The sequence below is a fragment of the Bos indicus genome, chromosome 19 (assembly GCF_029378745.1).
Source record: "Bos indicus isolate NIAB-ARS_2022 breed Sahiwal x Tharparkar chromosome 19, NIAB-ARS_B.indTharparkar_mat_pri_1.0, whole genome shotgun sequence".
Taxonomy (NCBI): Eukaryota; Metazoa; Chordata; class Mammalia; order Artiodactyla; family Bovidae; genus Bos; species Bos indicus.
Window position 1 is genome coordinate 53,483,548 of NC_091778.1, and position 14,492 is coordinate 53,498,039.

The 14,492-nt window shown below is 47.2% G+C and overlaps 1 protein-coding gene across 4 annotated transcripts in view; it reads right to left on the reverse strand.

The window, feature by feature from the left end:
• The window catches only part of LOC109573339 (E3 ubiquitin-protein ligase RNF213), a 121,143-nt gene that overhangs the window by 87,594 nt on the left and 19,057 nt on the right, over positions 1–14,492 (reverse strand). For 3 of the 4 annotated variants that reach the window (XM_070774389.1, XM_070774387.1, XM_070774388.1), the window contains 5 exons: positions 5,253–5,774; positions 4,840–4,962; positions 4,059–4,228; positions 3,361–3,519; positions 2,826–3,028 (listed from right to left, as the gene is read on the reverse strand). In XM_070774389.1, the coding sequence (XP_070630490.1) occupies positions 2,826–3,028; positions 3,361–3,519; positions 4,059–4,228; positions 4,840–4,962; positions 5,253–5,774 (1,177 nt within the window). The remainder of the gene's footprint in view (positions 1–2,825; positions 3,029–3,360; positions 3,520–4,058; positions 4,229–4,839; positions 4,963–5,252; positions 5,775–14,492) is intronic. The other variant, XM_070774390.1, reaches the window with a different exon arrangement.

Consider the following 14,492-nt stretch of genomic DNA (forward strand, 5'->3'; position numbering starts at 1 on the left):
TAAACCACCATCACACCAAATGGAGCAAATTACAAAACTTTCCTCAATGAACAAAATTCCACTGCCTTCCGGACACTCCTCACAAATCATGGATGATGTCAGGGGCTGGGGCACCTCCTCACCTGGGTCCAAGAAGTGACCTCCAGACCCTCAGAAGCCAATGAAGGCCCTCCTTGGCCTTCCAATCAGCCCTTCCATTGGTTATTATGACTCACCTCCTTCCTGCTTAAAATGCCTGATTTAACCCAACCAACCCAGGTACCATCTTCCAGGGAGCTCTAAGGTCAGTCTACCAACAGAACATCTAAATAGGACAGCCCACACCAAGAAGTAACCAAAGTGCCCGTGGACTTTTGCAACAAGGACGGAAAAGTTCTAACGCTGATTTCTTTTTAAAAGCTGCAAAATGTAATTACTGAAAAACTCGGACTTCCCTGGTGGTCCAGTGGTAAAGAATTCATGTACCTACACAGAGGACACATGTTCAATCACTGTCATGGGAGATTCCACATGCCAGGGAGCAACTAAGCCCATGCACCTCAACTACTAAAGCCCATGAACCCTAAAGCCCATCTTCTGCAACAAGAGAAGTCCCTGCAATGAGAAGTCCAAGCACAGCAACTAGAAAGAAGCCCCCGCTTGCCACGACTAGACAAAGTCTATGCAGCATTGAAGACCCAGAGTAAAAAAAAAGAAAAACTCTATTTAGTACAATATCATGATTAAGAAAGCATCTAAAAAATAAAGTTGTTTGGCAATTCTGATTTAACTCTCCAACTTAAAAATCTGTTTAATGAACAGTTCCTACAACTCAATCAAAAAATAAACAACCCAATCCAAAAATGGGCAGAAGACTTAATAGACACATATTCAAATAAGACATACAGAGGGTCAACAGGCATATGAAAAGATGCTCAACATCACTAATTATTAGAGGAATGCAAATCAAAACTTCAATGAAGTATCACCTCACACAGGTCAGAGTGGTCATTATCAAAAAGTCAACAGATAAATGCTGGAGAGGGAGTAAAGAAAAGGGAATCCTCCTGCACTGTTGATGGGAATGTAAACTGGTGCAGCCACTATGGAAAACAGTATGGAGGTTCCTCAAAAGACTAAAAATAGGGCCACCATATAATCCAGCAATCCTACTCCTAGACATATATCCACAAAACAGGAAAACTCTATTTTAAAAAGATACATGCACCCCAATGTTATTTACAATAACCCAGCATGAACACAACCTAGGTGTCCATCAACAGATGAATAGATAGAGAAGACATGATATACACACATACAGACATATACACACTGGAATATTGCTCAGTCATTAAAAGAGAATGAAATATTGCCATATGCAGAAACTGGATGGACCTAGACATTATCATATTAAGTCAGACAGAGAAAAACAAATATTATATGATATCACTTATATGTGGAATCAAAAAATAATACAAATTAATTTATTTACAAAACAGAAACAGATTTACATACAAAGTAAACCAACATGGTTACCAATCGGGAAAGTAGGTGGGGGAAGGATAAATTAGGAGTATAGGGTTAAGAGGTACATACCTATATATAAAACAGGTAAGCAACAAGGATTTAATGTAATAGCACAGGGAAATATATTCAATATCTTGTAATAAGCTAATAAAGGAAAAAATCTGAAAAAAATAAATAACTGAATAATTTTGCTGTACACCTGAAGCTAAAACAACAACTAACTATACTTCGATAAAAGAAAGAAAGAAGAAAAGAAAATCTTTTTAATGGACTTTAAAATGACTGGCTCATATTAAAAAGTGCATCTCTATCTGGTTTGACAGCTTAAGTACCAGGAACCAGCCAGATAAAATCTGAAGTCACTAAGGCAGTGCTTCTTAAATAAGAGCAAAGGAGACCTGCCATCCCAAATCATTACCATGTCTTCTGCAAAGGCTAGTTTAGCACCAGCTCTTGTCTGATGAGGGGTCATCTCAAGCATGGAAACAGCCAGTTTGGATCATCCAGCAAGTGCAGGGCAAAGTCAGAAAGGATCATGGGACTCTGCAATCAGCCCACATAGAGGAGAGTCTTGCAAAGGCAGGCAATGAAGTCAACACTTGGGCACATTTAAGAAGACAACACGACTCTAGTTTCTTCTCTCTTTGGGCCAGTTCAAAATAATCAAGCATCTGCCCCCATTGACCTCTACTGCTGTCAGACACCCGACAGAGATCCCTGCCATGGGCAGCTTCAATGGCAAAGACCCCTCCAGATGATTTCATCAAGTCACTCCCAGCTTTCAATCCTGCCTAGCTGAGACTCCAGACATCAGAGAGCAGAAATCAGCCAGCCCTGCTGTGCTCCATCCAAACTGCTAACCTACAGAAGTAATGAATATAATAAAACTGTTTTATGCACCCCCAAAAAACAAACAAAATAAAGCACCTGGTCTTAGTGACAGACTGGTCCATCTCTCAAAAGCTGACAGATCAATCTTTATAAACAAGAACTTTAATATTAAGTAGGCTTTATCTAATAGTAGCTCAGATGGTAAAGAACCACTGCTGCCTCTCCAAGCCCCAGTCTCCTCACTTCTCAGCAGATCCACCCTCTCTCCTTTCCCTTAGAAAACATCTGCTACCTTGTTTACTCTTGTGAGTGCTTAAGTTAAACTGATTAGAAGCATGCTGCCAAGCTCAGGCTTAGAAAACATAAAGCCGGGAGGTATGACAGGGCCAATGCCAAGCAAAGAACACCCACAGAGGACAAGGAAAGCCTTTGTTCCAGAGAGGATCGTCCAGCTTCAGAGGCTGATCGATCAAGAGTCTTCGGCTTACCTCCAGAGTCCAGAAGGGAAGATTTCACTCGCAGACAGCGGTTCACGTGCTCGCCTTTCTTTGGCTGTTCTTTGTAGATGAACTCATACTCCACAGAGTCCTTGCCTCGGCAGATAACGTACTTGTAAGGAATGGGTTTATCCACGTGCTGCTTGGAAATGGTGGTGCTGCCTTCAATGAGGGACCCGTTCTCATGTAAGTCTCTGTGAATGAACAGGACAGCAGCTGGTTATGTGAAAATACTCTCCCAGAAATATTCATTCTTCTCAAACACAACATGGAGTGCAGACCTAATGCTATAAATCTATGCTGAAAGAAGGGATGCTTCTAGATCAAGGCTCACTTCCACACGGAGACAGAAAGAAGACCCAAATGAAGGATGACAAAGAACTTCATTATAGGGAAGAGTTTTTTGAAATATTCATCTTTCAAAAGTTATGAGAATTAATCAACTTGATCAGAATTATGATTTCAATATATTTCAAAGACTGGACATTCTGTACATTTCCTTATGGGCCAACTGGGATATACTTACTTGCTGTAGTGCATTTCGCAAACATCATGATTCCATGCAGGCTTCCCGAGTTCTTTTCCACCCCTAACATATACTTTGTGTTGATCGGGGTTGAATCCAAAATGTTTAGAAATGATAGCATGGAAGTACACCATGATTCCTTCTGTGGAGCTCAGCGGGCTGGGGGAAAGTCACAGAAGAAAACACTGATTAGATCTGGTCTCTCTACTCCCTCTCCACACACACATGCAGGCATACATGTGCACACACAATCTTGTTTCTGGGTGTGCACTAACACACACCCTAGCAAAGTGCAAGAGAGCCCACATTTCAGATAGACTGCCTACCATGTGGGTCCCCTTGGCTCTCCCTCTATGGTGGAGGAGGACAGTGGGCACAGGGTGGGGTGATCTCTGCCCAGCTCCAAAGAGGGGGGGTGGGAGGGGGTGACTGAGTACTCTGGGGCATGACTGCCTCTCTCTTGACTTCTGTAAGGTCAATGCTGCTCCAGGTCCCCAGAGACCATGTGATGGCGCATTTCAACCAGTCAAAGAATTGGGACAGATGCCCCTCCCCTGCCTACCTCCTGAGCATTGCTCTTTGCACTGCGAGTCAACAAAAAGGCAGCCTGGGAATCTCCTCTGGGGTGGTGTAGCCCTTTCCAGCCCCAGTGCTGGGTGGGGGCCAGGCCTGTGCCTTCCTGAGCCCGTTGCACCCACCTCTCCTTAGCTCGCTGTGTGCTCTGGTTCCTTTGCTCCTTCTCATTTTTCACAGGGGCTGCATTATTTCCGTTATTCCCCTCTGGACTCTTCAGGTTCTTTGGCTTGGCTTTCTCATTTTCATTTGTTTTCCCTCCAGGATCAGCCATCTGGTCCTTGGTTGCAATTTCCTGGAACAGGCACCCAAACCCCAACTTTTATACCAGGCTCCATGCTTGCCCCCAACATAGGACGCTTGTCACAGTCGCCAGACTGGTCACATCCCTTCCTTGCTCAGAACCTTTAAACGGCTTCTGGTCCACCCACCACAGGGGAGCCTTGGACTCCTTGGAGCCAACCTTGTCAACTCCAGCCCCAACCCTGGCCTCTCTTCCCTTCACCTGCTCTCGGGAGAAGCAGCTTTCCTGCTGCCCCCTAAACAAGCCCACCACACTCTCCCTTGGGGCCTTTGCATGTCCCCAGATAGGCACATGGCTTGCCTGTCACTCTTTGAGTTCTCCTTGGAGAGGCCCTGACTGGCACCCACCTCAGTCCCTTGCCCTACTTCTCTCCAGGGAAGTTCACACAGTCTGGCTTTGCATGTCTTTCTCCCCACTAGAATGTGAGCTCCCAAAGGCAGGAACTAGTCTCATTCATGGCTATACTCCCAGCACCTAACACATATTCACCAAATGATTAAGCTGCGGAAGGAACGGGACTAAAAGGAGCAGCCCATGGGATGGACAGCAAGGATGGGGAGGGCATCCTGGAAAGGCGACCAGGCAGGCACAAGACGCTTTACCTGACGGTGGTTTCGGGAAGCAGGGACACTTGTGGGTGGCTCCTTCATTTCCTCAGTCTTATCTTTAACATCTTTTTTAGCTCTTTCCACTGAACCAGCTGGCTCAGCTGCAGCAGCACTTGCCTGGAAGAAATAAAGCCCCAAAACATTAGGGCCAAAATGACAAAATGCACAGGGAAACTTGGACTCAGTGGCATGAGGGTCAGCCTCTGCCACCAGCCCAGGAACAGGGGTCAGAAGCTCAGGGTAGAGGCATAGCCCCTCCCACAGCCCCCCTCCCAAGAAGCAAGTCCAAGTGGACTCCCTTCCCAGACAGTGAAGTGTTGTCAGAACCGCACTGCACAGCAAGGTGTTGAGACATGGCAGGCCTACCCTGGTCATCACTCCCCTAACTTACCCCAAAACTAACTCACCCCAGAGGCAGGAGCCCTGGCCAGCTGCTCAGTGGTCTGCAGCTCTTTCCTGGGCTTGGAGGTGTCCGCCTTTGGCTCAGGAAACAAGAGCTCCTGGGCAGTATCCTTCTCCCTAGGAGAGCCTTCACTGGCAGAAGTGGGGAGATCTTCACCTGTGGAGGGGCTTGGGGACTGGTGGTCATTTCCTTCTGGGAGGGCTCCTCCCAGAGTCTGGTCCTGAGGTGCCAGGCTGCTTAGAGACTCGGTGCCTATGGCTGCTTCTGCCTCTCCTGCAGCCTCCCCTTGCAGAGGGTGCCCCATAGCCTCCAGTGGTATTTTGTCCACACTTGGGGGCAGGCCTGGCTGGTGAGTGGGACTACCCTGCTGAGCTGGGCTTTGGCATGAAGCTGTGTCCTGGAGCCCAGAGTTTGCAAGCGAACTCAGACTACAGGGCTCCAATGAGGATGGGGACAAGGAATCCAGCTCTGCAGATGTGGAAGCATTCTTCGAATTCCTTTTCTTCCTTTTACTCCTTCTACGCCGCTAAACAGAAAAAGAGACACTCATTTTGTTTCTCAGGTTTTCTATACGCTCCCCAAAGGTTTCCTCCAATTTCCTTTCCATTTCTGAAGTATGTCAAGCATAGCTCAACCCAACCACCTTACAACTGCTAAATCTGCCATTCCTCTCTCTTGGAAAGAATGTGAGCACGAAGTGAATGGGGGTGGTGAACAGAGTTGAGGGACAAGTGGGGAGCAGTGACGGTCACACACTTTGCTTTGCCCAATCCAAGCTGAGACCCTCATGTGGAATATCTTCCAACAGAAGGGCCCTGTAAAGATGCTTTCAAATGTTGAAAAGTATGCACAGGCCCGACATGTAACACTCTTATATGGTGTGTATTACAGACAAAATAGAGATGCAAAAATGAGCAGAAGTCTAAGTTGTTCCTTCCTGCACTTGCACTGGCACATTATTCTTCTGCCTGCAGATCCTCACTCAAAGGCAAGAATCCTCAGCTTCGGAATCAGAGACGAGCTTGTAGAAGCAGTTGTGACAGGCCCCTGCGAGGACCCCGAAGGGCTGAATGCCCTGCATGCATGGCAATCTTGGTCTGCAGCAAAATATTGATTAGTTCATTAAGTGCCAGTAACCTGTGACCCTCCCTGCCACTGAAGCCCAGTGTGGGCCTAGGGCTTGGCATCTTACCCCTTGCCTGGGCTAAGTCCTCGGGAGAGGGAGATGGAAGACCTTGGGATTTATCTGCACATGGGGTGAGACATCGTGTTCTGGGTTAGCTTCCAGATTTTCTCCAAGAAACCTGACCAAACTTCCAGCCGATCTGCTTGAAACAAGCAGCACAACACACAGGCTGCCCTGAATGGCAATTTCCTGGTCTGACATCAACACCAGCTAACACTGTGGTAGAAAGAAGGAAGGTCATTCAAGGAGGCCACGTCCCCAACTTCTAGGGCATATAGATCTCTGAAGATCTTGCCAACATACTGATGGTGACTCAGCACATGTGGGGGACCTCAGGTTCTGCATTTCCATGGTGCTGCTGCCAGTCCAGGCTTGCTCTGTGAGCACCACCAGCAAGCAGGTCCTCACTCCAGGCACCAGCATCTCCATTAGCTTTCTTGGTGGTCCTCAAGTGCAGCCTCACTGGGAACCACAGATCAGACCAGCAGAAATCTGTATGCAGACCCCACGGCCCCAGGTCCTTTGCGGATTCTCCCTTTTGAAGGCAAGGCTGGCTTAAATTAAGTAGCTTATGCTGATTTACCAAAAGGAACCTGGAACTCTGTCCTAAGCACAAGGAACAAGAAAGTAAGACGAGTTCCTCCCCCATAAAACTGATGGTTTACTGGGAGAGAAAGACTAAAAACAGATGGTTTTAGCTTGTTAGTAGGACTCGGAGGCTTCCAGTGAAGAGACGCGGGTTGAGTCTGAAAGTCACTGACAGCCAAGAAGGCAGTTTCATCAATCGGCAAAGATTACTGGGACCTGTGCATCTGAACGTGGCCAAAGCCACAGGCTACCTTCCAGGTTGACCAGCCCACCCAGAATCAAAGCTTATGCTTGGCCAGAAGACCCCACATGACTGGCCTACCCTAGTCCTGCCCTAGCCTCCAGCATCAATCCTATTTTTTACTTTCTGTACTTTAGGATGTTTTGGCATTTGGGGGGACCTTGCTCATCCTGGAGAGACTGCCCCTCCCAGGGTTACTAATACCCAGAGAGAGGTGGTGACTCCCCACAAGCACATCTTTCATCTGCCAATCAACCAACACGGAGCTCCTCCCTTCACCCACTGCCCACCTCCTTTATCAAACTCTCCCTCCAAGCCAACATTTCCAGCTCCAAATCACCACAGGGCCAAGTACAGGACATCTAGACCACCCTACAGCCCAGAGTCCACCAAGAGCATTCACACTAGCCAATTCTGAACCTCCTCAAACCTGCCTGCCCTGCCCTACAAGGCAGGCTCGGGGCCACTTTCTCCCCTTGCTCCTTTTATCTCCCTTGAGGCCCTTCAGGCTCCTTCTATCTCCCCCTGCGGCCCTTCAGGCATGGCCCCTCCTCCTGGGAGCTGTGAGGAACACTGACCTCCCTTGTCATCACTAGTCAATCAGGGCGCCTCAGGCTTCTGGTTCGCTCTTTCGCCAGACACCTCCTTCACTTTTCACTTTGTCCTCTGCCCCACACCCCTCGACAGACCACCTGGACTCTCCCAGTAGAAAGCAAACCTATGCAGCCCTGCACTTGCTTTATTTTGTTCCTCAGAAACCGTCAACTAAATGCCTTTTATTTTCTCTTCCCTCCACGAAGGAAGTCTCTGTTTTCTTCACTGCTGCATCCACAGTGTCTAGAACAACCCCTGAGCCCCGGTAGGTCCCTAAATGCTTCTATCTCATTATATAAATTCCTCAGAAAGTCCCGTGTCTCCCTGAAGCACCGGCATGTTTCCTCTGCCCCAGGACGCACCCACCTCCGTCAGGTCTGTGATCAGATCCAAAAACAAAGGGTTTTCTATCAAACTATTAGTGAAATGAAAATCAAAACTACAATAAGATATCACCTCACACCAGCCAGAATGGCTGTCATAAAAAAAAAAAAAAATCCACAAACAATAAACTCTGAAGATGGGTGGAGAAAGGGAACCCTCCTACACTGTCGGTAGGAATATAAATTGGTACAGCCACTATGGAGAACAGTACGGAGGTTCCTTAAAAAACTAGAAATAGAACTACCATATGATCCTGCAATCCCACTCCTGGGCATATATCTGGAGAAAAACATGATCTGAATGGAAAAATGCACCCCAGTGTTTATTGTGGTACTGTTTACAATAGAGAAGACAAGGAAGCAACCTAATATCTGTTAACAGAGGAATGGATAAAAAAAGCTGTGTTACATACATACAATGGAATATTACTCAGCCATTAAAAACAATGCAATAATGCCATTTGCAGCAACATGGATGGATCTAAAGAGCGTCATACTGAGTGAAGTAAGTTAGACAGAGAAGGAGAAATATCGTGTGACATCCCTTATATATTGAATCTAAAAAGAAATGAAAGAAATGAACTTACTTACAAAATAGGAAGAGACTTAGAAAACGAACTTATGATTGCCAGGGGGAAGGGAGAGTAGTTTGGCATGGTCATGTACGCCACTGCTATGTTTAAAATGGACAGCCAATAAGGACCTATTGTATAGCACATGGAACTCTGCTCAATGTTATGTGGCAGCCTGGATGGGAGAGGAGTTTGGGGGAGAATGGACACATGTATATGGATAGCTGAGTCCCTTCACTATTCATCTGAAATTATCACAACATTGTTAACTGGTTTTACCACAATATAAAATAAAAAGTTCAAAAGAAAAAAAAAAGAGAGTTCTGACATCTGATTTGCAATTTGCCTATCTGCTCTTTATCTCACTTTCTCCTTTTTTTTTTTTAAATCCCTATTCGATTGTGCTTTTTATAAGGTGCTTCAAAACCCTTAGAATAAGATTCAAATTTCACACAGGCAACTTAGTTCTCTCAATACACATCAATGGGGCCAGTGAGTGTGTGGCCCCTCACAGGTCTACAGGCATGGCACAAGGCTAAACTCCAAACTTCTCCTTGATAAAAATCAAGTCTATATATACATGGTACATATTTATGTAGTCCTCATTACTATGGTCTGTCTCTGAACTCATTAGTCAGGAATATGTACACTAAAACTAAACACTACTCATTAGGAATCCAGACCTGGGTCACAACCTCTGGGTGTGGGCAGTGGATGGGGGTGGTTGGGAGGAGACCCCAATACTCCTGATGATGTCTTTGTTGACGATGGATGGTAGGGGATGAGTATCCACTAAGATAATCCTGCATCTGTGTTATAAATACCGGTGGGTGTAATATTTAATTAAAACATTTGTTAAGTGCAGAGTTTATTGACTTGGAAGGGATGCTAGAGAACTTACTGGGGACTGACTGTCCTGTCACTGGATCGGGTAGGGGTGACAAAGCGGTACACACAGCAGAACATATCCAGGGGGCTCTACCCTGAAGGCCTGTGTATTTCATTCAATACCAGTTATACCTCAGATCAAAGGCTGTATGCTGTTGCTGCTACTGCTGCTAAGTCGCTGCAGTCGTGTCTGACTCTGTGCAACCCCATAGACGGCAGCCCACCAGGATCCCCCGTCCCTGGGATTCTCCAGGCAAGAACACTGGAGTGGGTTGCCATTTCCTTCTCCAATGCATGAAAGTGAAAAGTGAAAGTGAAGTCGCTCAGTCGTGTCTGACTCAGCGACCCCATGGACTGCAGCCTACCAGGCTCCTCCATCCATGGGATTTTCAAGGCAAGTGTACTGGAGTGGGGTGCCATTGCCTTCTCCGCTAAAGGCTGTATACCAGCTCTAAATGCATACATAAAGGCTACTCCTATTTCTGCCTAGAGAGAATTAGTGAGAAAAAAGGAACAGTTTGCTACTTCTTGGAGGGAAGGTGGGTTAGTCAGAATACATGTCTGATTTTATATTTTATAATGAGTGTCCTCAGAGAGCAGAGAGATCTCAGTTTTGGGAGGGCAAGGTAGTCTTGTTCACTCCCCTGAATACTGGGTCAGGAGCACAGGGAGGGGTGGGGGTGCATGCTGTGGACCCTGAAAAGGCACATATGGCAGGAAGTGAGGGTGACAGGTGAGAACACTGACCATTTGGACAGAAAGTCTGTGAAGGTTTTGACAAAGGCTGAAGGGTTGGAGGCTAAGTGGGCCTGCAGCTATGCCCAAACTCCCAGGGGTCCTCTGCCTCATTCTGCATTGACAGTGATTGGGATATAGTAGGATAGTTAGTTAGTTTAGGAATCACTCTAGGGGATTAAGAATGGAAAAGGAATTCTATGGGAGTTTGGGAAACTGTTGTAGGCTAATGACTACTCAAGAAAAGAATCCAGTAACCTAGCAACAATCTATACTATCTTGAAGGAAGACCAAGCATCCAAGCATCAGGCACATTCGGGCCACAAGTTCTGATAATTAAAACACAAGACAGTAGATATGGTATCCGAATCTTGTTACATGAAGTCAGGGAGTTAACGGTCCTTGAAGAGTAGCATTTTGTAGCCAAGACAGGAACATAGGTGAAGGGGGAAAGAAACTAAATGAAAGAGGACATTATACTAAAACTTAACCGAGCCCAAGCTCATTCTCCTGGCTGCACTGACAGGTCAGTAAATCGGGAGATGAGTTGTTGGAACAAGGAATAATGATTTTAATTGGAAAGCTGGCAGACTGAGAAGATGGCAGCCTAGGGTCTCAAAAAACCGTCTTACCACAGTTCAAATTCAGGCTCCTTTTATACACAAGAGGGGGAGGGGGAGGAGCCCACTTAGGCACTGACCAATGGCTGAGCAGGACCACTAACGGTCACTGGTTTGACACATGCTAAGTTGCTTCAGTCATTGTCCCACTCTTTGCAACTCTATGGACTGTAGGCCGCCAGGCTCCTCTGTCCATGGGATTCTCCAGGCAAGAATACTGGAGCGGCTTGCCATGCCCTCCCCCAGGGGATCTTCCCAACCCAGGGACTGAACCCTTGTCTCTTCTGTCTCCTGCATTGATAGGCAGGTTCTTTACCACTAGCACCACAGTCACTGGTTGACAGCTGCTCAGTAACAGTCACTTGTTTGGGGGAGGGGCCCACTTTGACATTGAACAATGGCTGAGCAGGACCACTAACTGGTCCCTGATTGACAGTTGCTCATTTTGGGGGAGGGGGAAACCACTGAGGCACCAACCAGAGACTGAGTGGGGCTGCTATAGCTCCTGCCTGCCTCATCACTATGCCACCCTGAGTAGAAAGGTGCAACACCAGAAAGCAGCCAGGTCTGAAGAAGTACCAGTGGCCCTCACAGTGTCCTCCAGCTCTCAGTGGAGTGAGATACCCAAGTGGCAGAGACTGCATTTGATGGGATGGTGGTCTAAGGTGACAGGTGTCATGGGCTCAGCCCGCTGCTCACTTCAGTGGTCAGATCGTGACCAGTGAGATGACTGGGAGCTGGTGTCCCCAGAGCAGAACTTCCACCTGTCCACTTTCACAGTAGATGGCTTCCCAGGTGGCACTGGTGGTAAAGAACCTGCCTGCCAATGCAAGAGACATGAGAGATATGGGTTCCATCCCTGGGTCTGGAAGATCCCTTGGAGGAGGGCATGGCAACTCACTCCAGTATTCTTGCTTGGAGAATCCCTTGAACAGAGGAGCCAGGTGGGCTATAGCGCCACAAAGAGTCAGACATGACTGAGGTGACTTAGCATGCATGCATGAGTGGCAGGTACAGGGTCCCTTCTGGTGGGCTAGTGGGCTAGGCGTGGCTGCCTAGAAAGGTGTGGTAGAGCAGTTCCTGCATTAAGAGCACCAGGGAGAGAGGAGGGAAGGGTCCAATGCACTTTGGGTTCCAGTTTGGGCTGGGGGGGCCGCTATTACAAAACCTGAGATGAATTGCCATATTTTAGTATATGTTACCACCCTTTTGCTGACATACATATGATTTAAATAAAGCCATGATAGTCCCAGTTAGTCCATATAGAGTCAAAGGAAGGACTAATGATGTAAGCCTTGATATCTACTTAAAAATGAGGAATAAGGTGGTCTTCTCCCCTCCCCACTTTTGCTTTGATTATAAAAATGAAGCCCTGTTTGTTCTTGGGGTGATGCTCCCTTGCCTGCCTGCTTGTATCTGTCATAAGTGTCCTAGGCTAATAAACTCGTTCTTTGTCTATCACTTTGCCTCACGCTGAATAATTTCAGTGATGAGACAAAAGAACCTAAGCTTCAGTAGGTACTGACACAAGGTGAGGGGTTTTAATTAAAAGACAGTGGGTTTGGACTTCTCTCCTGGTCCAGTGGTAAAGAATCCACCTGCCGATGCAGAAGATGCAGGTTTGATCCCTGGCCCAGGAAGATTCCCTATGCCAAGTGTAAACTAAGCCTGTGTGCCACAACTACTGAAGCCCACACACCTAGAGCCTGTGCTCCACAACAGAAGCCACCACGATGAGAAGCCCACGCACCACAACAGAGTAGCCACTGCTCGCCGCAACTAGAGAAAGCCCTCACAGCAACAAAGACCCAGGGCAGCCAATTGAAAAAAGAGAGAGAGTGGGTTCAAGTCCTCTCCTAAGCCAGGGATCATGGGTTCAAGTCCCAGCCTGTGGATACAAGTCCCAGTCTGAGTTTGGATTAGGTTTAAGTCCCATCTGAGAAAAAGCATGGTTTCAATAGAAAGTACTGTGCCAATTCAGGAAGGACAGTGTCACCTTTCCACTGGCATCTGATCAAGCACTTCCTTCTAGCAAACAGGTACTGCCTAAGCTCCTTCTCTGCAGCCATCCTTCCTGCCATCTTTGGACCCAAGTAAACTTCCTCAGCTTCAGTTTCCTCTTTTGTAGAACTTAGATGACACTCATGGATAGTACTTTGATGGGGGAAGAGGGATGCGGGCTGTGGGGGGGCGGTCCATCCACAAACATAAGGCGGGCTTTGCAGAAGCAACAAGAGAAAAAAATCTGGGATCAGAGCTAGAAATATCACGTTGACCCCCAGCCTGACAAATTCCAAGTAGCGGCATCATTAGGACCAGTGCCAGCCTCTCAATTACACACTATACACTTGCAAAAAGGAACAAAGACTCCACAGTAGGGACCGCCGAGGAGGAAGAGAAGGGCCATCAGGAAAAGATGTGGCAAGAATCTCTACTAAGGGCACCACGAGATTCCTGGATTTGCTGAGAATGGGAGCTTCAAGGGACTCCTGGAGTCTTGGAGAGATGCTCAGACCACCCCTTGCCCCACCAGCTGCCTGGCACCGTGCTCCCACGCCCCAACTCCAGGAAATGATCCCTTGAACCTCCCATTTTCAGTCGAGTGGTTCCAGCAAGATTAACTCTACTCCAGACGCAGGGTCAGCACAGCACCCTGGCTTGTTAGGAATGGGTACGTGTCCCAATCAGAGCCACTGAGATTTGAGGACAGCTTCCCCTGGGAAAGAGATGTTTCCTCTTTCTTCTCTGGAAGCCCCCCCAAAGAGGCATTCTCTTATCCCTCTGAACAACGCAGTGGGAGGTTGGTAACCTGTGGAAGGGTCCAAGGTGTTGGAGACTGTTGAGAGGCCAAGGAGCTAACTGACATGAGGAAGGCAATGCAAAAACAGACAGAGATACCTGGACTTCAGGAATATCAAGGTGCCCGGATTAAACCTTGTCTGCAGGTAGATGCCCGGATTAAACCTTGCTTGCAGTTAGGTCTACCCAAGGGCTTCTCAGTTACATGAGTGACAAATACCCTTTATTGTATTGATTAACCTAAACTGGGGTTTCAACTGTTTGCAAGCAAAAGATCTCCAATGCTTAAAACAAACCTCAAAGTAGGTCGTTTCCTTTTTTACAGAACTTCAAAGTAGGTTGTTTCCTTTATACAGAAGCCCCAAATAAGTCAAGGCAATCAATGTTCTAACAACTTTGGTGGCATAAGATGTCAGGCTCTGGTAGATACACCCGGGCCACAACATCCTCAGGGCTCCAGACCTCTACACCGTGGCACAGTCCAGGAGGACCCCTCTGTGACACATGCCCAACCCCCTGGTCACTACAGAAAGTAGTGGAGGCTTTGGATCCCATGAACAGGTGCCAGCTGCCCACCCCATGGAACCTGGATCAGGCCTGCCTTCTAGAAGAAGGGGTGCTGTCAGCAGGGAAAAAAT